Source organism: Culex quinquefasciatus, chromosome 2 (assembly GCF_015732765.1).
Source record: "Culex quinquefasciatus strain JHB chromosome 2, VPISU_Cqui_1.0_pri_paternal, whole genome shotgun sequence".
In the NCBI taxonomy this organism is placed as follows: domain Eukaryota; kingdom Metazoa; phylum Arthropoda; class Insecta; order Diptera; family Culicidae; genus Culex; species Culex quinquefasciatus.
The window spans coordinates 163,004,052-163,031,437 of record NC_051862.1 but is presented as its reverse complement, the minus strand read 5'-3'; the positions used below and the strand labels follow the sequence as shown (position 1 = coordinate 163,031,437).

At 36.8% G+C, this 27,386-nt stretch overlaps 1 protein-coding gene across 5 annotated transcripts in view; it reads left to right on the top strand.

Moving 5' to 3' along the window:
* Positions 1-27,386, top strand: part of LOC6037067 (insulin receptor substrate 1) — a 407,646-nt gene that overhangs the window by 109,311 nt on the left and 270,949 nt on the right. For all 5 annotated transcript variants that reach the window (XM_038252358.1, XM_038252360.1, XM_038252359.1 and 2 more), the window contains one exon: positions 665-1,406. In XM_038252358.1, coding sequence (XP_038108286.1) covers positions 758-1,406 — 649 coding nt within the window. In that variant the 5' untranslated portion in view covers positions 665-757. The remainder of the gene's footprint in view (positions 1-664; positions 1,407-27,386) is intronic.

Genomic DNA, 27,386 nt, shown 5'->3' with positions numbered 1-27,386 from the left:
TCAGTATTGCGCCACTGCATGCCAGGAAGGTGTTTTTGCTTTGAAAGGGTTCTAAATCGCTGGTGGGAAACGTAAGGTTCTAGATTTGATAAACTGTTGGAAGGATTATGGTCAGTTAAGGGGTTGAAGGTTATTTGGACCGAAAAGGAAAAGATCATTTCTTTTATCAAAATTACAAAAAAAAAAAAAAAAAATATTGTAAATGACAAAACAAGTCTGTGAGGCCTTCAATTTCTCAACATTCTCAGACAATCGCAAAACAATGTTGACCTACAAATCTGCACTGTCTAAAGCATAAATGTGCAATGAATCTCCCTGACCAGACGCAGACCTCACAGCCCACCACGGTCCATCGCTGTAGTACGCCTGTACGACCGTGCAGAATTTCGCGTAGTCTGGCGCGACTTAAGCTGTTGCTCTCCTTAGTAATGGTGCGCGGTATGATTCAATTACTTTTTTTGCGTTATTTATACGATGATGATACTTTTGCTCCTCACACCCACTAATCGCATTTTCACGCCGTCTGTTTCTTTGGTTTTCAGGTCAATGACACATACTCTCGTCTAATTCAAACGCTATCGCATGATGAAATTAGACTGTTTGTGTGTGTGTGTGCGGCGCAAATGAGTAATCAAGTACTTTTCCTCTCTTCTACTTTTCGCAGACCATCAAGACGTCGTCTTCGGAAAAGCCGCCGCCATCTCGGTCACATTCAAACAGTTCTCATGGGCCACCGTGGCGGAAAATTGCCGCCGCGATGTCCACACTCACTAGCAACGCAAACAGCAACAACAACAACCTTATCATCACCTCACCAGCGACCTCGTCCAGTTCCAGCAACAACAACAACTGCAACGCCATCAACAACAACAATCCGGGTACGCCGAACCAAAGCCAGAACCAGCAGCACCAGAGTGCGCTCGCTTCCGGCGTTAGCAGCGCCAAGAGGTTGCTTCCGTTCGCCCGCAGCATGTCGTCGTCGTCGAACGGCGGAGCTGGTGGGGGCGCTCCGGGTTCCACCGGAGGCATTCCGGCCGAGTTGAACGTGGTGCTGCACGGGTACCACCGGAAGCTCAAGACGAACAAGAAGAAGTACTTTGTGGTGTACGACGATCTGCCGAACAAGAGTGCCCGCCTGGAGTACTTTGACAGTGAGAAGAAGTTCAAGCAGTCGTGGGTGAAGAACAGCTCGGTGCACGCGAAGCGCAGCATCATTCTGCGCAACTGCTTCAACATCAACAAGGGGCACGACCCGAAGAAGCACGTGATCGCGCTGTACACGCGCGACGATTGCTTCAGCATTGTGTTTGACAGCGAGGAGGAGCTGAACCGGTGGCTGAGGACGCTGTGGTCGCTGCAGAGGGGAGAGGAAGGAGCGGAGGGCGAGCCGCCGAGACCCACTTTTGGTGAGTAGTTTGGGACCTTTTTATGGGACTGTTAAGTCGGGAAACTCTCCTCAGTTGTGAAAATTCGCGAATTTCTAAATTTTCATGGCGTAAACATTTTTTCTGTTCGCCGAAATATAGATCGATGCTCTTTGCATGAAAATGCACCTCTTTACCTCTAGGCCGGAAATGATGGCAAATGTTTTCGCCTCTGCACTCTCTTTCTACATATAGAGGAGAAAAGCAACTCGCGACAAAATTTTGAGGCTAGGAATTTTGACAGGTATGATTTTCATAAAGTATTCGCCTCCTTTTCTCTCCCACAGAAAACTTGGGAACGAGGTAGCTGTCAAACTAGGCCAAAATGTTAAAGTCACTCACAAAATGAACTTTGAGTGATTTGAGTTCATTTCTGACGTCACGATTTTCTCCCCTTATAGAGGAGAAAATAATGACGTCAGAAATGAACTCAAGTCACTCAAAGTTCATTTTGTGAGTGACTTTAACAGTTTGGCCTAGTTTGACAGCTACCTTGTTTTTATGTGGGAGAGAAAAGGAGGCGAATACTTTATGAAAATCATACCTGTCAAAACTCCTAGCCTCAAAATTATGTCGCGAGTTGCTTTTCTCCTCTATTACTGTTACGAATCCAAGTACGAATCGATGACTCCTTGGATTTTTAATGTCAACAAAAGAAAATTTTATAATATTTCCTCACCTCTTTCAAACAAATAATTCTAGAATTTCAAAAATGAAGTCTAACATTTCGAAACGAGATTGAACTAACTTTTACTAACTTTGAAATCTTTAAAAATACATTTTTTCAAGTCCGTTGTGAAACTATTTACTTTTCCTGTCATTCTCACATGACTAAAAGGCCTACTTTTCTCTACTAAAAATAAAAGAATGGAAAAGTTCTACTTTTCAACACTGAAATGCGTGCTGAAAAGTTGATTTTTTCAGCACTTGTATCAAAAAGTTTTGCTTTTCAATATTGTTTTGGTTTTATCGGTGAATTGACATAAAAAATTTATTTAAAATTTCATTCAAAGAGTGCATTTCGGAATTGAAAAAAATATTGTATGTAACTCGTTGCAAAACTTTTTTTTTTCAGCACGCGTCGTATCTATCCAACTCGGTAAACCTCGTCGGATAAATCTGGAGTTTTTTTTTCAAAAAAAAAAAGGCCCAATAAACCAAATTTCCAGTTTTTGCTTTTTGGGTGTTTTTGAAACCGCTTTGAGTCAGGGGTATTAAAAACACCCAAAAAGCAAAAGCTGAAAATTTCGTTTATAGGACCTTTTCAAAAAAAAACTTTAGAAATGTACAACTCGTGCTGAAAAAAAAATGTTTTTGCAACTTTTTGCATAAACTTATATTTTTTGGAAAAAAAAATCCCTGAAAATCGTTTTAACTCGAAAATTAACATCTTTATCAAAATTTTACAAAAATGCGTTTTGATTGCAAATTCAATTTAATTTCAAAAAGATATTTGGAAAAAATCGATATAAACTGAAATAAAAAAAATATGAATATTTACTTCCGTGTACTCATTGAAAAGTCCTTTTCATAACCTACAAATTTGTAGAATATCTGTATCAAAATGTTCGAAAAAAAATCCTTCTCAAGATACGGAATTTGAACATTTTTATAGCAATTTTGTATTGACAGCTCCCTAGTTTGAATGGTACCAAGTAGAAACCAGTGATGCAAAATGGGGTATTTGGACATTGTTTTTCTAAAAAAACTAGGTTGTTTTTTTGAAAATAAATTATGAATAAGGCTACCAACTGTACGGATTTATTCCTTACTATACGGATTTTCGAACCTTTTCGCGGATTTTTAACAGGCCGGAATTTTTGCAGGGAATTTTATGCATAATACGGATTTGTACGGAATTTTAACAACTTTTCAATCATTGAATTGCTTTTTTGATTTGGTCGAGCTTTTGTTAACTAGAAATTTGTATTTTTCTGTGAGTTTGATTTAAAAAGGGAGTTTTCCGGGGTTCCCTCAATTAAAACTTGATAATCAATAATTCTAGAGTTTTTGAACTATTGTCTTTCATATGTTGAAAGAACCTTTAAAAAAACTCTAGAATTGTTCTTTTAGAAATTCCTTACCAAATATATTTATCCATTTCCAAAGGCTTTCTAAAACTTGTGAAAACATTTCAAATAACAAATCTAGAGTTTTTTTTAAAGGTCCTATAAACTGTTGTGTTTCACACGTTATAGGATTTGTTCAATAAAAAAAACTCTGGAAAAGTGTTCGTGAAAACACTAAGAACGATATTATTCGTAAAAGCAAACTTGACATTTCGTAAACTTTTAAACGTTAAACAAAAAAACAATGAAGAACTTAATGATTTGATTCAAATCACGGTTTATTTTATGAATACTTTTAAACGTGCAAGTCAAAAGCACTCTGTTAGCATTTTGTGAAATTTGTTAGCTGTAAAAACGACACAGTTTTATATTTTTAATTCACAAATTTATTAAATTTAATTTATCTAAATAATTCATTGACAGTTTTTGTTATACCATGGTGTCATATCGGCAAACTGTACGGATTTTTGCTCAGCAAGAGTTGGTAGCCTTAATTATAAAATATAAAAAAAATCCTTATGAGAATTTCTCTAAGATTTTGAAAACCGACTTTTTTAATTTGGATGTAACTTTGTTCATGCATTCCATATGTTGATAGGAACATCATTAAAAAACATTTCCTTAAGCAAAATTGAATTTATAATGAAAAACTACTCTAATTTTTTTAAGATAAAATGTGCCGTTTTTAAGTCAAATCTACTTTTTAGTATATTTTATTTTTTTTTCCTTTTAATAATACTATTTGCAATTCCGTCGTGAAACTACTTACTTTTCCTGTCATTCTTGAACGACGAAATAGCCTACTTTCTGTACCAAAAATAACAGAATCGAATAGCAACACTTTTCAAAATAAATGCTGAAAAGTTCTACTTTTCAGCACTGAAATGAGTGCTGAAAAGTTGAACTCTTCAGCACTTGTTTCGAAAAGTAACACTTTTCAACATTGTTTTGATTTAAACGATTTATTGACAAATACATGAAAATATGACTTAAAATTTCACTCAATGGGTGTTTTTCGGAATTGCAAAAAATGTTGTATGGAACTCGTTGCAAAACTAGATTTTTTCAGCACTCGTCGTATTTATCCAACTCGGTGAACCTCGTTGGATAAATGTACGACTCGTGCTGAAAAAATCCTCTTTTTGCAACTTGTTGCATAAACTACTATTTGAAGCTCCCCTGAAAAAAATGTTTTTGAAAAAATAAGAAAATTTGCTACAAATGTCTCCCTGAGACTTTGAAATCGAGTTATTAGTTTCGGAGATACACAGTAAAAAGGTAATAATCCAGTTTCGTGTTAAAGGCTTGGGTGTAAAATAAATGCATTATTTTATGAAATTTTATGTAGCCCATAAGTATGGGAAACCTTCTTAACCAGAATGTCAAACTCATATATGCATTTATTTTATTTTTTCATTTCTCATCGGTCTGATGGCCGAACGGGCTAAGGCGCCTGTTGGTGCTGGGTTTGAGTCCCGTTTTCACAAAGGTGATGTATATGGTTTTACATGCGATTTTATCATTGGATTTTTTTGCTGTGTACAGCCTTACTTTTGCGAAATGTTCAAATCTTTTCAATAAAAAATAATATACACTGTTGAGGTTGATGTCAGTAAACGCTGCAGTTTCGTTAAGGTTCGATAGATTGGGGCTCTCTGAATACTCTCCAATTGACAGAATTAAATTTTAACATGCTATTATCACAGTTATTAAAAGTATAATTTAAAAAAGTTGAAAAAATCATGGTTAAATATTATCTTATAATGTATAATTGCACCTTAATACATAGATAGAATAACATATAACATATATTTTTTTTCTCACCAAAATCCGTCTACATTTCAAGATGTAAATTATACAAGCATGATTATATTTTATTACCAGATATAAAACATTGAAATTAAGACAGTTTTTATTGCTTTGTGGCACAAATTTTATGTCTGAAAAAGGTTAAGCATTATCTCTATTATTGTGTAAATTTACATGTTTTTTACTGTAATATTACATATTACACACAAATTAAGGTAAAATTATACCCTTTTCAACCTCCCTAAATTAAGCTTTACTAAAGTACAGTCTAAATTTACGGATTACTTCAAATCGATTAGAAGATCTGTCCTCAAATAACACATTTTCGAAGCATGGATTGCATTTTTGTATTGACACAGAGAAACTGGCTTAGAAAACTCAACGGTTGAGCGGTTTTCTCCCGTTTATAGACTGGAATTCAGCTTAACCCTTTACTGCCTAATTTTGTTTCATTTATTTTTTTATTTTCTCATGTTTGCACCTTTGTTATACGAAAAACTCCAATTCTCTTGTTTGATGTTTTTCTTGTTTAATTTTATTTTTAATGCATTTTTTTTTGTTTAGTTTATGTTTGTTTCTGATAGAACGTGGCTTACTCTACACACAAAAAAATATTTCAGAATGTTACATCATTTATGATGTAACCCTTTTGCACGTCATTAAACATTTAAATTTAAATGCAAATTGATGTAAATTTGCGACAAATTATACGTAAAAACATGATTTTACGTGTGATTCAACCGTTTACGATGAATCTCAAGTTTACATCAACTGAGTTTACATGTGGTTCATTTTTTCCGTGTCGAGTAAATTCACATATTTTTTTCTGTGTGCCACCTACTATCATTTCCTTTTGCCTATCTAGTTGTTTTATGTTTTTTTCACATTTTCTAATATAGAACGATACCATTATCACTTATATTGTTAAAAAATACTTAGAGGCCTAGTCTGGTTCACTACAAAAATTACCGCATATTTATTGTCACATAATATAGAGGAAATGTTAGTAGGAAACACAACCAAAGTTGACCCCAGAAAAATTACATATTTAAAAAAATTTACAAGGTCAGATAAAACAAGTCACCCTTGCAACCGTATAATGTTCTTAAATTTTAAGAGTTCTTCTTTTCAATGCTTTTTCATGATCAAAAATTGGTTGAAAAATTGTTTTTTTGGGAATTTTTAGATCGAAACCCGCCTAGATGCGGAGCAAATTTCATTTTTTCAGAGTAGTTTCTAAAAAGTAAATCATTAAAAGTTCTGAACATTACAGTTCGTAAAATATCACAAGTCAATAGATATTCTGCAATTTTCTTGTTTCCTCCTCCAAGTACTTCAAACACTCGAAACCGCACGCCCCATTTTAATTACCGCGAATTGTCGATTGACTTTAAACCGCTAAACAACCAACCAGTGCAGTAAAACCACACTCACTCTCTCTCTCTCCTTCGGTTATTAGCACTTGAGACAACAATGTTGCACTTTTACAGCCCGCGAAAAGTTTGTCCTTGAACCTGCGTGCGGGAGAATCCCCTCTAAACCACCATGTGTGTGCACGAGTACTTAAGTGACGCAACACTCGATTGTTTTGAAGTCGCGGGGCATTTAACCGCATAATTCCACTCGACAGCGACTGGCTGTTTACTTTTTATGGGAGTTCACAGTAAAAAAATCCCGATGGCGACGCCAGCTTTTGAACCCTGACCTTACGCGGCGTTGGTCAACAAGTCCCAAAGAAAAACCAACTTCAGGTAGGGTTTTGGAAATTTTTACATGCACCACACTGAGAACAATGAACTTTTCGGTAGCAACAGCTCGTACCAAGTCGGTACCAGAAGGGTACAAAAAAAAGTTGAGCTAAATAAACAGGGAACGTGCCGTCCGATACGCTCGATCACACACACCTTCTCCACGACTTGGTCACAGTGGCTGCATTGTAAGCGCAGACATTGTTGTAAGTAGACGCCCGGCAGGCCCGGTGGTCTGGGTTTGACGACCTCATTTGCAACATTGTTGCATGCCGCCGACTTGTTGCGAGTTTGGTGATTTGTGGGAAGAACTACGGGCGGGACTTGGGCGAAGGAAGTAATAGCAAAACCGCAGGGAAGCAGCGGAAGTAGAGCGCAGATGTAGATGTCTCGATTACAATGGAAGTTCTCCGGGGGGAAGCTACTAAACTTTGAAGCGATTCCAGGTTATATTCCCGAGTAGAAGATGCAGTAGATGGAGTTGGTGTAGAGTTGAGATTTTTGATTTGGCAAGCAATTTCAACTAGAGTTCACAAGGATCTGTGAAATGTGACATGACCTTCATTTCATGGAATCATCTACCAAATTACCGCCAATAGAGGATTCAATGGCTTACCACGCGATACAGGTTACAAATCGATCGCACAAAACGCGCGTCCACCACTTAAATCCCACACAAATCCCCGCCTTCCCAGCTAAGCTTTCACAGTAACGGAGCCCGGCGCGCTCATCAACACCCCGCGGAATCCCGGTTCGGCGCGTACCCGCTTTCTCGCGTGCGCCTGTTTCTACCCTAATCCAATTATTAGAAATTTATAAACCCCCGTCCCGAAACCGCTTTAGGCCCAATTACCGGACCCAATATCCCACCGCGGTTTTGCAAGATTTATTTGTTGTTTCCCGGTTCAAAGCGCACACCAACGAGTTGGAGGACGACGAATCTTTCTCATCTCTGGAAGCTTCATGCCCTGATAATCATCACACCTGGCGCCGTGTGTGGGGTTTCGGGAAAACCTCTGAACGGTGCCGCAGCCGCCAGGTTGTAATCCAATCCAGAAGTGAACAGCGAGGCGAACTTTTGGTGGATGAAGTTCGGGGCGTAGCGACGATATCGTGGCCAATCCGTTTGGATTGCACCGTTTGGTATTGATGCCAGACGGTAGACGGTGCGCAAGGTTTCGAGTTTTGGGGGGTTTTGGGGTAGAACTGGATATAATTCCGAATGTTGGTTTGAATTTTCAAATCCGATGAATCTTCCTAGTATGAAGTCTTTCATGTTAAATTACTTGGGATATAATACGTGGCTATCCATGTAAAATACGAAGATTGAACATCAGATACTTAAAACATAATATCTGAAAGTTGCTTCTCGGTATGCGATCCCTCACAACAAGTTTTATGGCCTGAATAAAGTTGCTTGGAATGTGGTATTTCATATAAAATCAAAAGATTCAACAGAAGATAAGAAACCAATTCGTAAATTTTTCCTCTTAGTATAAAACAGACTTGTAAAAATATACAACTTTCAGTTGTCAGCGACTGCAATTATCATGCCCAAAATTTCATCTCCCAACTTTCACTACCCTTCTTTCCGTCGCGAAATTCTCAATTAGAATTTCCGGAATCTATCTCGTGTTTACACGATCCCTTGTGACATTCTCCCATTTCCACATTTACATTACTTTTCTCTCAACAGAGTGTAGCTACAAAAGCCGCCACAAAACAAAATCTGCCAACGCAGTTTAACGGGTCCCAGGTCTCCTCGTGCGTTCTTTCATTGCGTTTTTTGAGAAAACAAAAGAATCTTCGGCGAGTGTACGTAAACGGTAACAAGAGAATTAGTGATACAAAAGAGAATGCACATACTGACAATCACGAGATAAAAAAAGAGAACTCATAAGCTATAGTGACAGTCGCTCTATCTTCTGAGCAATTCTCGGAGATTTTGGTCATTCAATTTTTTTTGTATTTTTTAATCCGGCTGAAACTTTTTTGGTGCCTTCGGTATTGCCAAAGAAGCCATTTTGCATCATTAGTTAGTCCGTATAATTTTCCATAAAAATTTGGCAGCTGACCATACAAAAATGATGCATGAAAATTAAAAAATCTGTATCTTTTGAAGGATTTTTTTGATCGATTTGGTGTCTTCGGCAAAGTAGTGAAAAAAAAATTTACGCGATAAAATATTTTGATGATTTTTAATCTCATTTTTTGTGACTAAACTTGATTTGCAAAAAAAAAAACACTATTTTTATTTTTTTTATTTTCTAATATGTTCCCTAACATAAAAAGCCAACTTTTCAGAAATTTCCAAATTGGGCAAAAAATCTTCGACCGAGTTATGAATTTTTGAATTAATACCGATTTTTTTTTCAGAAAATCGAAATACCGCTCGCAAAAATCTTTCAATTTCATTTTTCGTTGTTAAACCAAATTTGCAATCATTAAGTACCGCAGTAAAATTTTGATAAAGTGCGCTGTTTTCAAGTCGTAGTCATTTTTAGGTTTTTTTTTTTAAATAGTCGCAGTTATTCATTTTAAAATTAGTGCGCATGTTTGTCCACTTCTGAAAAAACTATTTTTGAAAAGCTGAGAAAATTCTCTATATTTTGCTTTTTTGAACATTGTTGATTCGACCCTTAGTTGCTGTGATATTGCCATGCAAAGATAAAAAACAGGAAAATTTATGTTTTCTACACAGTAAAAAATTGTGTAAATTTGGAAGGTGTAATTTTGGAAGCTTGAATATTACCTCTTTTTTGATGTAATTTTACCTCAATTTAGACTGACAGTACAATAGAAAAGTGGTAAAATTTCACATTTTCAGAGGTAAAATTATATTTTTTTATTACACAAAAGATGTACCCCTTCCCAGATGTGTTATTACCATGATTTTTTTTCTGTGTAGGTTTAGCCCAAACAACCCACCATTTTCTAATGTTGATATCTCAGCAACTGATGGTCCGATTTTCAATGTTAAAATATGAAACATTCGTGAAATTTTTCATATTTTAGCATTGAAAATCGGACCATTTAACTTTGAAAAAAAAAAAAAAATGCCACCAGTATTTCGATTTTTTTTAAATCAGTAATGATTCAAAAATTCATAACTCGATCAAAGATATTTTTCCCGTTCTGGAAATTTCTGTGTTTTTTTTTTTGGCAAATCAAGTATAAGTGACAAAAAGTGAAAATAAAAATCACGTTAAAAAGGTTTACCGTGTTTTATTATTTTTCAGTGTAGTCCTTATCCATACCTACACAAAAAAATATCATGGTAGTATTACATCTGGGAAGGGTTACATCTTTTATGTCAGAAAAAGGGTGTAATTTTACCTCTGGAAATGTGTAATTTTACCACTTTTCTGGTGTTATGTCACTTATTCAGTCTAAATTGATTTAAAATTATTTCATAAAAGAGGTAATATTCAACCTTTCAAAATTACACCTTTCAAATGTACATTATTTTTTACTGTGTACAACTTTGCCGAAGATACCCAATCGATCAAAAATTCCTTCAAAAGAGACAGATTTTTGAATTTTCATACATCATTTTTGTATGGACAGCGGTCAAATTTGTATGAAAAATTACATGGACAAACTTATGATACAAAATGGCTTCTTTGGGCATACCGAGGGCACTAAAAAAGTTTCAGACGGATTAAAAAATACAAAAAATAAAATTAAAGCTAAAAGACCGATTTGGTAGAGAATTGCTCTTCTGATATTTTGGAGCAGAAATCACCAAATGATAGTTTTTTCTATCACTCATTTATAATACTGGTATTATACTTTTATACAGAATTAAAAGAAACTAGAAATGCTTTGAGTGTTTGGTCCTTCAAGAAAAAAAAATTTGACTCTAGGTAAGTGGAATGCAATACCTCAAGGATGCTTCTGAGATTGTGGTCTTCATAGATGATTTATATGAAGATACTGGGAATTTATGAACTTTCATAAATTCTTCGGCGGTTCATAAACGAAATAAAAGGTGGAATGGAATACTTCATTTAATCTTCTCAGTAAATTTCTTCAAATAAAATTTGAGTTATGACTGATGGTAACAGGATTGTAATAGATAGTCCTCCAGGTTAATTTGACGGGAAGTACCTACTATAATGCAATAATCCAAATAATTCTTAATAAATGGTGGTTAAAGTTTATTTAGTGAATTGGACATGACAATTAAAACTTCAATGATGCCACTTAACCCTAAAACTCCGTGCAAACACAGATTCTTCAGTTGCAATTGACCAGTTAACCAACGACTAGCAGAGGTAGTCCTCGCCGCTATCGGATCAAATGTATCTGCCCTGCCGGTATTTCGGTGTCCTTTTTGACCAGGTCGGTACGAACGACGTGTGCTTCGGATTCATTTCCAGTAATTAGGTGTCATATCCGGACACGAGACACGAGACCGCCGGGTCATCGGAAAATTACTTCCGACGAGTTTACTTCGGGGCAAACAGCCCGTGGATGATGCAATTTTGCAGGGCATTGGCCTACGCTTGAGGGCGAGGCGTGGGACCGTGCAGGAGGACGACACCCGAAGGGTAATTAAAATTTATGACTTTCCGATTCTAAGGGGTGCGGTTTGTTGCCACACGACTTTCGAGTGTTGTCACCGACTGGCCAGATGGTGACAGTATTTTGAAGGTTGTGACCATTTCTTAGTATCTTCGGAACGTTTCGATTTGAAATCTTCAGAAAAGGGGATCACTCGATTGATAAGCACATAATAAGCACCGATTCCCGTTCCCAGCGATGCATATTAAGATACAAAGTTTGTACTTTTCAATTACTACCACTTCGTCAATCAAGATTTTCTCCAGTCACACACATTGCCTACATAATCGACCACCATTTGATAATTGAATTCGAAATTCTCCTCCTGCTCAGCTCAAATACATTCATTCAAGTCAGAAGAGAGGCTTGTCAACGGACGATGTTGGGGCGCGATGAATACCAAAATCTGGCCAAATATTCGCCCCAGCAATTATGTCATCCCCAGAATAAGTTTGCATTTGCTTGATCGAAAGTTGAGTGGGCTAGTCATTTGATCAAATAGGTCATTTCGTCGAAAGATCAATTCATCGAATCAGGTTTCAAGGTCCAAGCTAGGGCCGCAAACCCCCGCCAAACCCAGTAGCGGCCAAACCTCGTCAACCGCCTTTAACGGTATAGTTTTGGTCAGTTCTGTTCGTTGGTTATTACGCGATTGGCAGTGGAGTCACGCAGCGTCGATTCGTCGTTGAATCGTCGCAGGCCCGGTCATTCGCGTTGCTTCGCAATGTACGCAATGCGCGATTTTCATAAACAGAGTTTTTATTCCGGTCGTCTGCTTGGGCAGTCAAAACGAAAGAAACAACAGCAAACGCAAAGTTGGACGACATGTTTGTCACTCTGCATTATTACGATTCGGGGAAGTTATGTGCTGAGATATATACTGGACGACTGGTAGGACAACACCGCGAGGTCACGCTACATGTCCAGAAATGCCACACGTAGATACCGTTAAATTAAGTTGTGCGCCGAAGACGCGCGGCTGCGGATTAACCACACGGTCTGCGTATTGAGGGGGGGTTTTATGGGGCTGGACGAGGTTCCAGGGTTAGCTCGGACATCTTCATTAGTGCAGCTGATGTCGAAATTTGCTGGTGGGTTGTGTGACTGCACAGCAAAAAATCCGATGGTAAAATCGCATGCAAAAGCATGCACATCACCTTCGTCAAAATAAACACTTAATATTACACACTGCATATACAATTTTTGCAAACCCAAAAAAAAGTTGCAATCGACGGGATTCAAACACAGCACCAACAGTAAGGACTGGCGCCTTAGCCCACTCGGACATCAGACCGATGAAAAGTTGTAAGGATAAACGCATATATGAGCTTGACATTTCGGTCAAGTAGGTTCCCCATACTGATGGGCTACATATTTTAGGGTGTAAAATCACATAAAATTGCATAAAATAATGCAATATTTATTTTACACCCAGGCCTTTTACACGCAGCTGGATTACTACTTTTTTAGCTGTGTGCAATTTGAAGTTTTTTGGTTGTAAGCCACACAACTTGCTTTTGTAAAAAGTAGACGTGGGAAAATTTAATTGAGGAAATTATATGTTTTATTTAAAAAGATCTACACAGCAAAAAATCCGATGGTAAATTTGCATGCAAAAGCATGCACACCACCTTCGTCAAAATAAACATATAATATTACACACTGCATGTACAATTTTGGCAAACAAAAAAAAAATGCAACCGACGGGATTCAAACCCAGCACTAACAGTAAGGACTGGCGCCTTAGCCCATTCGGCCATCAGACCGATGAAATGCTGTATGGATAAACGCATATATGAGCTTGACATTTCGGTCAAGTTGGTTTCCCATACTGATGAGCTACATATTTAAGGGTGTAAAATCACATAAAATTGCATAAAATAATGCAATATTTATTTTACACCCAGGTCTTTAACACGCAGCTGGATTACTACTTTTTTAGCTGTGTAATAAACATAGAATATCCAAAGTAAATAGGACCCTTTCAAAAAATCTAGATATTTATTTAATAGTACCATATGCCTGTGTGGATCAATCGGACCGCGCACTTGACTCACAATCCAGAGGTCGCCGGTTCGAATCCCGGGGCGGACGCAAAAAATTCTAAGTGTAAATATAGGTATTCGGTGCCCTCTCCCCGTGCCCATACCTTCACACTTAGGAGACCCGGGAGGCGGAGTCTTGTCGCAAAAAGAACGATACACGCCTGTGGATCCGTTGACGAAACCGCAAGGTGTAAGAGGGCCACATTATAAGGTGTTACGTCGATTCCGTTTTTTTTATATGAGGATAAAACTCGAAATTTTACTTTTTAAGTTAGGGCAATTTTACTTTTAAAAATATGTTTTCTCAATTTTTCGTTTACGCGCGCGTTTAATAAATGAAAACTGTGTCTCGGAATCCTGTTGATCTCATCCTTTTTTCATTTTTATTATTTTTTTGTGTTTTTTTTTTCAAAGAATCCGATAAGGATCAAAAAGATGTTATAAAGTTTCTGAAGACTTTTTTTCAGTTTTCAACTATAAATGGATTATTATGGCGAAGAGTTAAAAAATAGTTTCACATTTTTTTTACTTTTATTGTTTTTTAGTTTCCCTGACTTGGCAAGGACCACCCTTACGTTCGAACACAAAAAAATGTATATTTTATTTTGGAACCATGCAACTAACGGAGATATTTTTTTATGGAAAAAAAACGTGATTTTCTGTACTAAAAAAATGTCATAAATGTTTTTAAACGTAAAAGGAAATATGCAATTGTAAAGTACTTTTTTTATACGATACACCATTTTTAACCATTTGAGGGTTAATGTTAAGTAAAATGAATATTTTTCGTTTTTTTTATTAGTATCCTGGTATGTTTCTCATGATATTTAAAATTGCAGAAAAATGCAATTTTAATTTTTGACCTAGAGATATCGAAAAAAAACTTAGCTGCTGAAATAGAGAACTGCTAAGTATTAAAATTGAGAAAACATATTTCTTGATATGTTTTCTAATTAGCCTTCTTTTTTCAATTGAAAAAAATGTGACAAGCCTAACATTTTAAATGCGTTTTTGAACTAAAATATTTGCCATTTTTTAAATGTTAGGGCTTTGTTATAAAGTTTTGAAAATATTAGGATGTGAAAGATTCGAAAATATTACAAAAAAAAATTGTTCATCATTAAAAATCGGTCCGATTGTTGCCGAGCTATCATCTGTTGAACATATGAAGGCTTATTAGTAAGAACTTGTTTTTTTTCAATTTTTAATTATTTGTATTACTTTATCTCAGTACTTATTTGTGTGATTCCAAAGGAGAAAACAAATGTGAGATATTTTTCATCGATTCGGGTTTTCTTCAGAAAAGCCGGGAATATAAGAAAACCAAAATAGCCTAATTTATACTTGAAATTAACTCTCAAATGGCTATGGTTTAAAAACAGAAACAGACAGAAATGAACTTTGAAAAATTTCAACAGTTTTTTTTAAATAAGGCTTTTTTTTAATCTTCTTTAAAGATTTTTTGGATATATTTTGAGATTCACAAAAAATATAAAAAAAAACTTTTGAGAACAGTAAACCGGGGTGACATTGCCTGGATATTTTAAAAATATGGACTACGGTAGGTAACGCATCATTTTTCATGTACGCTTTTTCAAAAAAAGTTTTGTTAGTGCTTTAAAAACAGTTTCGTTGAACATTTTTATTATTTTTTAAACCGGGGTTGACTTGTCACCTGTCACTGTCATCTTTATTAGAGAAATTTTAATAAATCATGTAAAATTCATCATCAGAAAGGATATTTTTAAGGCTGGATTTTAAAATAAAATAAAAAATGCATTAGAATTGGGAATTATTTTTTTTTAATTTTCATTCATATTTTTTCCAAATTTTCTAAAAGGTGTTCTACTAAAAATGCATATATATCCGAAAATATTTTGATTTCTGTTCCAATAACAGTTAAAACTTTTAACCTATAATTAATTTAATTATTCTCAGTGTAAAATTGTTCAAAGTATTGAGTTTAAGTTATTCCATATGGTTCTGTTTGTATTCAATTCGTATTTTTTTTTATTTTGCAAAAAATCTACAACTTATCAATGTCACTAAGGCTATCAATGTCACCCCGGTTTACGGTCAAGTTTTTAGATTGATACAAAATGTTTCACCCAAATGAAAAAAAAATATCATTTTTTTTCTAAATGCTGTTTAAACTTTTTTAAATTTGTAAAATTGTATTACAAAAGTTAAGTCCTAGTTCCAGTCGTTGATGTCGTTGTGGCCTAAGCGTGCGTGTGCATTTATGATTTCCCACGTGCTCGTATATCAACAACAGAATTTTTATTCGCCGAAGGATTACTTTTATTTCACCGGGGGTCGGCCAGAAATAAATCTTTCCATGCCGGGTTGGACGACGACGACGATAATCGGCTCTCTGATTTCCAGCGAGAGAGAGACACACAGGGAACTCCGGTGGCAAACAAACAAACGACTAAAAAAAGAAGTATGAACAGAGAGACGCGAAATAAACCAACAACAATTACTTTTTAGCTCTACGCGGACGGGGTCTAAGAGGGGGACGGCGGTGACACGAAAACATAAGAAAACGATAAAAGGGCTGAGATTTATGGTAGTCAACAAGAGCAGCTTGATGGGGGAATTGGGAGGGTGGTGTGGTAAGGTGCCACTGGAGTGCCTCCCCCAGGACTTTCCGCCCACCTTTTTGGAGCATTTTTGCGTTTTGCTTCCTAGTTTGACAGGGGGGACAATCGGGGCAAAAATAGTTGGGTTATGATTTATTTGCTATTAAATTTAATATTTCTTCAAATGTCCCTAAAAGCCCCGCCATCCCCTAAAACCTTGCGTCACCTTGGCGGTGAAGAATTTGGCTTGGAAGGCCACGCGTGCAAGGTTAAGGTATTAATTTTCAGTCATCAGCAGGTTATACGATTTGGTGCGTACGTCGTCGTCGCCGTCGTCAGCGACTTTGCATGCATGGTGGAACCAGCCACGTCACATTCCGTCCAAAGGGCATTAATTTCAGGAATTTGCCCCCGGGGAAAAAGGGCAGAAAACGCGAAAATGGGCTACGCGACGCGTCTCATTAGATCCTTATCGTAATTTATTAGAATAACTTGACGGAATAATGGGCCAGGCTGGACCCGGGAGAAGGGGTTTATTGTCGCTTGAAAAGGCTGTAAAAGGACATGGAAATGGGTGAAATAACAATTTGAAATGTATTTTTGAAGAGAAAGTTCTGTTAAGAACGATCCATGTATTCCAAGTACTCTACTATACTCACTGAAGGTATACGAGTTTGATCCGAGGTTAAAATCCAACGACCTCGTACTTGTTACGGCGGTAGATACACAGGCCTAAACTTCCTAACCTATCAACCAAGCATTCTTCCATACTCCCTGAAGCAATGTGGGATTGATACGGAATCAAAATCCGCTTAGTTCTTGATTGTAACTGAGGTAGACTCTAAGATCTTAACTCCGTAGAGTCCTTGGGTGCTCGCGGACATCAACCAAGTATGCTACCATAGTTTAGTGAATCCAAATTATCATCCAGAGTCCAAATCCGCCAACCTCTTGATTGCTACGAAGGTACACCAACAGGTCTTCATTACAGGGACTCCTTAGGTGATCATGGACATTCCAACATATCAACAAAACAGTATGCCATACTCCCTGAAGCTTTGTGAGTTTCAACCGTAATCCCAACCTGCTATTCTCTTGTTTGAAGTGGTGATAGACAGTGACCTCAAGCTCTTGGACTCTTGGACCAAGAAGTTTACCCAATTTCTCATTTCTGTGAACTATTAACTAAATTACGAACAATCAGAACTTCCGAAGCTGAATCACTTGACAGTGAGTGCCGTCACGAAGGCTTTCCCTCATGACAAGGAAAAGCTTTTCCGCCGGAGTTGACACACAACTCCCACATCATAGACGTTGGCTTTTCCTCCCTGTTGGCAGATCATCATAGAAAAGTGCCTACCGGGAGAGAGAAAAATGTGACAACCCCTACGCCGCCGCATCCTGGACAAACTTTTGGGAAAGACGCAACCTGCTCTGCGAGCAGGCTTTCAACGCTCGGTGATGTATTGCCCGAGGGATTATTGTTCTGACAGGAGTGGTGGTGGCGAAATATGACTAAATTAGCGCAAACACGTAGGATTTTGGAGAAGGCTTTTAAGGGGGTTGTTCCGAAAAGTGTCGGCGCAGGTCATGCGAGGGTTGTTGAGCGTGGGCAAGACAACCATGACTTACGGACTTAAGAGTTTGAGATATTGCGCCCACGAAAATCCTGCATCTTGACGCTGGGATCTTTGAATCCCAATTTAATGGAATCATCAGGTTATTCAAAGGACTCGTGTTAGCTATACCATTCTTTGAACACGCAATCAGGTCAAAATCCAATCATATACCCACGGACTATCAACGCTAGACATCGTCTACCGAGGGAGGAGTAGCCGGACGCACTTCTACTCTTCCAAGAACTCTCGCCAACACCAACTTCAACCAACAATTTCTCCATTTTGTTCGCGTTAAACCGCCCCATCATTATCGTACTCGTTCAGCGCTGCGTGTACAAACACACAGTTCGGGAATTCTTTCACAAAACTACCACTGGAAGAGTTCCGCCAACGAGAGACGGACAGGACGTGGAACTCTATGACGATAAAACGCGATTTGCATACCAATCAGATGAATACCAATTGGCCGAATGGGGCTGCAAAAAGACCCTGGTGGTGCGTCAATTTGGCCGCGGTTATCCGGCGCCACGGTCCTCCCCGAAAAAGGTGTTCTTCCTTCCGGGTTTGCGCGGAAGTGCACGGCCCAAGTTTGGACACGCGACAATCAGCGACGCGCGTCCGACTTGCGGAGAAAGAAATTTCATTAACTATGACGCACACTTCTTCTTTTTCGTTCTGCCTTAGTTTTGTGTGAGTGTTTGTCCCCTTCTATTCAAATGGTAATGGTGAAGAATTTTAATTTTGCACTGCGGATGGAAAGTTTTGCACGTGGCCACCCCCGCTCGAAAGGGGGAAGAATGCTGCGCCCAAAGTTGAGTTTTTTTTTGCTGCTTCTCGAAGTCATCGCACTTTTTCGTATTGCTCGAGGAAATTGGAGTCCCGGGAAGGGTCTTCGAGCCTGCAGCAGGTATGTTGAAGGAATGAAAAACGGCATCATGAAATCGTGGAAGGTGGGGAAAATTACTGGGTTTGTTCAATTAGCTGATGCGAAAGGAGCTCTCAAAGGTTATCTCTAAGGAATGTTTTTTTAACAGTCCTACTCAAACCCAAAATGGTATCTGGAGATTGAACCATTACACTTTAAGAATCTTTGCAAATAAAGCGATTTTGGTTGTCTTGAAATCTTGGATGCTTTAGAATCCCGACTTTTGTAGAGTTTGTACGAATCTTACACTCTAGAATCTTGAGTTATTGGAAACTTTTGGACTCTTGTAATCTTCAATTCTTCGACATTTGGATTCTTGGACTCACTCTTCTAAGTTTGTACCTTTGGAATCTTGAATCGCTAGATTTTCGGAAACATAATCTATTGAACACCAGGATTACATTTAAGAATCATTATCTTGAGCTTTGGACTATTGGACTATATCTTAGACCATTGGACTATCTCGGACTATAGGACTATTTCGGACTGTTGGACTATCTCGGACTGTTGGACTATCTTGGACTATTAGACTATCTCGGACTATTGCACTATTTCGGACCGTTGGACTATCTCGGACTGTTGGAATATTTCGGACTGTTGGACTATTTCAGACCGTTGGACCATCTCGGACTGTTGGAATATCTCGGACTATTGGACTAATGGACTATCTTGGACTATTGAACTATCTTGGACTACTGGACTATCTCGGAATATTAGACTATCCCGGACTATTGGGCTTTTTCGGACTGTTGGACTATCTCGGACTATTGAACTATCTTGGACTATCTTGGACTATTGGACTATTTGACTATCTCGGACTATTGAATTATCTTCGACTATTGGACTATCTCGGACTTTTGGACTATCTTGGACTATTTGACTATTTCGGACTGTTGGACTATCTCCGGACTCAGGATTCTTAGACTCCTAGACTTATGTACTCTTGATAGCTTACACTCTGGAATCCTAGGAATCTTAGATTTTTGCACTCTTGAGCCCAAGAAATCAAGGAATCTAAAATCTTGAACTTTTGAAATCTTGAACTCTTTGATACTAGGTATCACGAAGCATTGCTCTCTTGGGATTTTATACTTTTGTAACTTTGGAATATCTGAAACAAATGAATACATGGAATCTTTGGCCGTAGACCTTGATATCTAAAAGTCAAGTTCATACTTATATCCTAAAGTAGATGACATCTGCCAAACTGCGATTTTCTTGCTATCGCCGTTCACACCAAAATTTCAATTTCAGCGTTCAAAAAGCTATCTCGCCGTCAACACCCTCGCACCTTTCGACGCAACTCTATTAGCACTAGAAATGCAGCGCACCCCCCCAAAAACCCCGCCCGAATACCCCCACGCCGTCGGTCCGATTGATTAATGGACCCATTAGAACCTGAAATCACGTGCCCTTTTCGGGAAAAATCCCTCAGGTTAGGCCTTTCGCGCGTGTGTCCGAAAATAGCTTCGCTGCTTGCGCGCCCCCTCTCAACACTTACGGCCTGAATAGATCTATTTGTGCACACCTTGGGCGCCACCCTCATCTCGAGTTTGTTTTTTTTTTTCTGTCCACGTGGAAATCACGAAATAAGCACGCTACAGAGAGTTTTTGTGTGTGGATTTTGTCTTTGTCGAGTAATAGAGGGGGAGAAAGACCTCTAAGCTCTACGACACGTACGGCATCGCGTTGTGGTTTGCAGGCCGACTGGGGCGTAACGTCTTCGACCTTTGCTATTTTGGGAAAACAAACCAAGCCCGCGTGAACTTGGCCGACCTTTAGCTTATCGTTATCGTGTTGATTTTGTTTTAATATAATTAGAGGGCTGGTATATGGTAGAACGAAGTCTTGCTGTGTTCAAGAATTAACACGAATTTTTGGGATTCGAGTGAGTCTTCAAGAATCAGTCCTCAGATTTAGATGTTTATGAGATCTGAAGCCTTGAGCGATCAATTCTTGTTTTGATTACGTGAGTCTTAAGGACAAGTCTTCAGGACTTGATGGGTTTAAATTCATTAAAACTTAGGGCTTCAAGTTAAATCCTTGGATCACAGTAAAAAATTGTGTAAATTTGGAAGGTTGAATATTACCTCTTTTATGATGTAATTTTACCTCAGACTGAAAAAGCGACATTGCAACAGAAAAGTGGTAAAATTACACATTTTTTTCTGGCATAAAAGATGTACCCCTTCCCAGATGTGTTATTACCATGATTTTTTTTTCTGTGTATATGTCTTCTAGTTCATCTAAACTTTAGTCTCCAAGTCTAGTGATCGGTGTTGATCTCTTCTACACTTTTATTGTTTTAGCCTTCAAGTCAGGTCTTGAGCCTCGAGCTTTCGTTTTTTAAATGCTTGAGGCTACAAGTCTTTACATCTTTATTTCTTCAAGTTCGGCATGACTTGAGTTTTCCTCATTCTTGATTACTTCTAGTCCAGCATTATATAGTTCAAGTCTCGAAGTTCTGCATTGCAATATCAAGCTTTGAGTTCTTAAAGACATATTTTTTATTATAATTGAAGCTTTTTTGACATCAAATCTTACAACATTCCAAGTTCAAGGTTTTACAACATTCTTCAACAGAGTTCTCTCGTCAAGTCTACAAGTCAAATTTCCAATCTTCGTGCTCTGAGCACATCGGTAGAACTTGAGATTCAAAAAGAGGGATTTATACAGTGCTGCCTCTAGCGGTGGAGAGCTCCAACTTTTATAACAGATTTTATAATAGATTTAACCGAGGGGTTGATCAACAGCACGATTTTTTCTCCAGCCTGAGCAAATAACTCGAAACACAACTTTAGAACCCCTTGACTTATAGAAACTGGCATAAACTGTTATACACATAAAAGAAAACAACATCGTAGCTGGCCATGCAAAAAAACAATTTTCCAATGTTTACAAGTTTCCGTCCATCTTCAGGAACCATTTCTGGAGCAACACGAGAAAAGGGTGAATAAGCATCTTGACATCTAGAATTATTCTGCAAATTCCGAGCCAACAGGTAACTTTTTCACAAAACTCGATGTGATAAACAATAGCTGGCCTTCCCAGCTACCATCTAACGTAGCGAGTTTTGTTAAATAGTTACCTGTTGTTTCGGGATTTGCAAAATAGCTCTAGCTGTCAAAATGCTTATGCGCCCTTTTCAAATGTTGCTCCAGATTTTCGTTCATATTCCATTGCGTCCTAAAAGAAACGGATTTCCATAAAACAAATCTGATGAAAAATGTTTAGTGTGAACATCACTTGATCGAGAACCAGAGAAGTGCCATCTGAATGGATTATTTTCCGGTAGTTAAGGATAGTTGGATTTGTTTTGAATCTTGTACAAAGAAGACATAAGTTGAACTGAAATAAACATTACGCTTGAAAGGTACGGTAGTTATTTGAAAACAAATGGTTCAATGAAGCAATTTTAAATGTGCCTCCAAGTGATCACTTCTGTTGTCTTAGTTGATGTCACCAGGCCAAGTTTTTTTCAACTTTCAATCTGTACTCTTGTTAAGCTAGTTGTTTATGGAAGACGCAAAACGCTTAACATTGCGTATGATGGCCAGTTTAACGGAAACACATTTTCACTCAATTTTTAGTTGATAAAAAGGTGCAAATCGTGATGAGCTTGTTTGTTTTTATTCGTTGCCACGAATGTCAGTCTAACTGGTATACATTTTCTTTTATGAGATCGTAGTGTGCTGAGAAATCATCCAGGACAAATTTATCGTAGAACACTAATGAACTGATTTCTCGTCACACTTTTTGAGCAGAAATTTGTTCAGAGTTCCACGGATGTGCTCTGAGTTCTCCCAAACTGGAGTCTACAAGTTAAAAACTTAAATCACGATATGTTCTAGTCCTTCTTAACTTGATACTTCAAGTCAAATCCTTAAGTCTTGATAATATCAAGTCCGTCATTACTTAAGTCAGCTTGTCCAAGATTTTAAAACAAGGGCTCATTTCTTAAGCTTTGTGTTCCTTAAAACTTAAACTTTCCCGATAAACCTATGAATCTTGATGTTTTCAAGTCCATCTAAGTGTTCAAGTCCTGTCGTGACGTCTTGATGGTTTTCTAGCCCTTTTGAAGGGGTTGTTACGGACGGCGCAAATCGTTCGGCTGGTCAAATCCCAAATATAAACATGATTTGAAGTGACAGAAGCTGGCTTTCTGCCTTTGATTTGAGATAAGATTTGACTCGTAGAAAGACATTTTTTCTAAATTTAAATATCCATGGGGAAAAATAAAAAGATCAAGATGTTAAAAAAAATAAAACTCCAGAATTCAAAATTTAAAGTATCAGAAATCCAAAAAAAATCAAGTTTAAAAAAAATCAAAAATTTAAAGTCAAGTTAAAAAAAACAAAAATTTAAAAATTCCCATATTTCTTAATTTAACATTTAAAAATCTAAAATTCAAAACTCAAAAAAATCAAGTATTCAAAAATGCTAAAATAAATCAAAATTTAAGATTTAAAAAGTCATAATTCGCTTCACTTAAAAAGTCAAAATTAAAAAAAAACAAAATTAAAAACAGTCAATAGAACAAAAACTTATAAATTCTACAATTTTTATCACCTTCATAGATTACAGAGAATCTGATAACTTTGGACCATTTTGAATTCACACTTTAGGTTAGAGAAGTTTTGAGAAGAAAAATAATACAAATTTTTAAAACTTAAGTCTTTTTCAACTTTGTGAGTTTTGAATATTAAAAAAAATGAATTTGAGTTTTATTTATTTTTCATATCTGAATTTCAAAATATTTTAAGAGCGAGTCCACGAACAGGGCATACCCCTTTGTATGGGACGTCGTTTGGATGACGTCTGGTGATAATTTTATCATATTCGTGTTCCTGAGACAATTTCACAATAGAAACATGCATAAAAATGTTTATTTTGATCCATTTTAACCCTTTAAAAAATAAAAGTTCAAAAAAATCTTCGATTCACATTTATTGAAAATCAAGTTCGTTTCCAAGGATACTAGATGACACCAGAAAAAAAGCAGCTTCTCAATTTTTTTAAGCTTTCATTTTTAAAAGGGTTAAAATGGATGAAAACAAACATTTTTATGCATGTTTCTATTGTGAAATTGTCTCAGGAACACGAATATGATAAAATTATCACCAAAAAATGGGATCTAAGGGGTCCCCCGAGCAAAAATTTACAACAAAAAAATTCACTAAAAGTAAAAGTGTCTATTTAATATGTTAAACTGCCTTACCCAAAGCGTTCTTGGTCTCAGATGGTAGTCCCAGATGTCCCCTACAAGCTGCAGGTCGAACCAAGTTGATATCTGGATGGAACACTTTTTTATTTGAGTTTGAAAATTATGCTATTTTTTCACTAAAATGCCAATAACTCCCTTTAGAAATAACCAATTGAGATGCTCTACCCTGCATTTTGTTGCATTTTTCAAGCCCTTTCAGATGCATTTTGAATTTTGAAATTAAATTGAATTTTGCCAAAGTTATAGCATTTTTAAGATTTTTGACGTTTTTGAACCTTCAAACTTCGTGTCCCGATTTGCCCCACTTCCCGTTGACCTAGGGTGCTCATATTTTGGTCAGATGCTAGTTTTATATGTACAAACAACCCCTGAAAATTTCAGGCAGATTGGTGAGGTCGATGCGAGATGGGTATGCTTTGCTCGTGGACTCGCTCTTAATTTCTATGTTTGATTACTTGTTTTGCCGAAATCATTGTTATGGCTTTTATTTCTGGTTATATGGTTTCCGCCTTTGATTTGAGATTGGATTTGACTCATAGAAAGACGTTTTTCATTTTTATAGTTGTTTCATCCAAAAAATTTAAAATTTAATTTTAAAAAATATCAAAAATTCAAAATTTAAGTTAAAAAAACCGAAAATTTAAAAATTCTTAAATTTCTTAACTAAACATTTAATCATCTAAAATTGAAAATCAAAAAAATCAAGTACACTCCCCGGTGGTTGGTCACTTTTTCGTTTGACACTTTTTTAGTTTTAGAACTGTCACTTTTTACACGGCGCTTACGCACACTATCAAAACAAACGTTTGATAGTGTGCGTGAACTCCGTGTAAAAGGGGTGTCAAACTAAAAAGTGACCCCGTTCGTTTGACAACAGTTGGTGTCAAACCATCGGGGTTTGAGTGTATTCAAAAATACAAAAAATCAGAATTCAAGATTTAAAAAGTCAAAATAAAAAAAAAAACAAATTTAAAATTAAAAACAGTCAATAGAACAAAATCTTATCAATTCTTCAATTCATAAATCCTTTAATTATCAAACTCTGGACCTTTTAAAAGAGAACTGCAGAATTCTCAAATTCTGAACTTTTGAAAAAGATGCTACAATTTTTGTCACCAAAAAAATCTGATAACTTTGTACCATTTTGAATTCAAACTTTAGGTTAGAGCAGTTTTGAGAAGAAAAATAATACAAATTTTTAAAACTTAAATCTTTCTCAATTTTATGATTTTTAATATTTTTGAAAATTTTTGAATTTGAATTTTATTTTTTTCATATCTAAATTTCAAAATATTCTAATTTCTATTTTTGATAATTGTGTTGGCAAAATTATTGTTATGGATTTTTTCTCTGGTTATTTGTCCATATAATTTTCGGCGTTTTAAGGTTCTGCGTTCAGAGATTCAGCCTAATGAGGGTATTCTGGATTTAAAATTGTTTTTACTGAATACAACGTTATTTAAACGTGTTCCCTCCGACGGAACCCCTAAACAGAAAACCAGTTTAATTTTTTAATTAAAATACTTTCTTTGTTATTTCATGAAAAATGACATTTTTATAAAACTGTTGCATGTTTGTCGCGCGAAATTATTTTTCTCAATATGGTTCAGATTTTACGCGGATTGGATTTTGGAACGACACGTATTTGGCGCGGATTTTTTTTTTTTGGGAGCGGCCGTGGCTGACTGGTCACGGTGTTCGCTTTGTAAGCGAATAGTCCTGGGTTCGATTCCCATCTGCTCCCAACGAGAAAGTATAGGAAATATAAATCTTGAAAATCTGAACATGAACGAAAAATCAAAATCGCTCGAGTCGGGGTTCGATCCCCCGTCCTTTGGATTGGTAAGCAAAAATGCTAACCACTATGCCTTCGCGACTTGGTGAGCTATGACTGGAATTAGGAATACTGTTACTATCAACTATATACGCGCTGGGTCCTTGTCCATTTGACAAGGGTTCGGAAGTTCTAAATAACGTTTGAATCCGATTGGTCCAAACGTTCTTCAGGGCGGGGCTTGTCGATAAAGCTGAAGTACCTCGCGCTCGGCTAGCCAGCGTAGAAATGGGTCACCGAAGCTCGGCAGAGCTAACACCTTCCAAATGCCTATGCGAGTTATTTTCATGTATAGAATGTAGATCTAAAAAATACATGGTTGGTTGCACACACACACACACACACGTATTTGGCGCGGATTTTTTTTCTTGCGATTAGAATTCTACATGTCATTAATTACATGAGTCTTCAAGTCAATTCCTAAAGTCAATAATAGTAGGGTAGAGTAGTCATCAACGAGACACGGGGAACAATGATAAAATGGCTCTCACAAGTCGTAGTTTCAACCAATCAGGCTCATATTTGGGGGAAAGGTGTGTCTACTGGATACACGTCCGCCATTATAGTGGCTTTGGTTATGGACGCTCCCTTGAAAAGTTATTCATAAATGTTTGATTCTGGGGTGTAAAAGTAAATTATGGACAAAAATTACTTTTTCGCTCGTAGGCTGCCATTAACACCAAAACTAATATTTCTTCAAATTTCTTTCGACGTTCCATAGGGATTGAGTTGGGCTACAATGTCCTTTCATTAGGTTTGGCCAAAATTTAGAATATACCCAGTATCCATGACTGTCTCATTGTTCCCCACTCATTTCAGCTCATGGGTAACAATGAGACACTTTGATTTTTCTTCATCAAATTTTTCAAAATCTATGAAAATCTTTCAAAACATGAATTAAAAGTGATTTTTGACATATTTATAGAGTTTTAACTTCATTTAACCAAAAATACAAAGTTATTTGGTATAAATATACGGATTTTACTAAATTTAAATACTTTTTAGTATAACTTTTGTTAATTAAAGTTTCATGTTGGCAAAATTGCTCTAAAATGTTCAAGGCAAGTTACCTGTAATGGAACAATACAAAAACATGATGTTTTACTAGAAAAATCTTGATTTTCGTAGATTGTCTCATTGTTCCCCAGCTGTCTCATTGTTCCTGCCAAGTGCGTCTACAATAAGACAGTTGAATAACTCTGGCTGTAGATGTCGGATCAATCTCATATTTTGGTCAATGTTAGAACACATTAAAAGAAAGTAAATGCAACAAAAAGCTCATTAAAACATGCTGATGAAAAAATTAGAAAAATCGTTGAAAGTTGAAAACCAAAAGTGTCTCATTGATGACTACCCTACCCTAATGATGTCTCCATCTATATCATTACTTGAGTCTTCATGTCCAACCCTCAAGTCATGTTAGATTTGAGTCCATAATAACCTTTTTTATTGGACAAGTCCTTACATCTTAATATCTTGAATTACTTCATGACTTTAGTTCCTATAGACTTGATGCCTTCAAATCCATCAATACTAGAGTC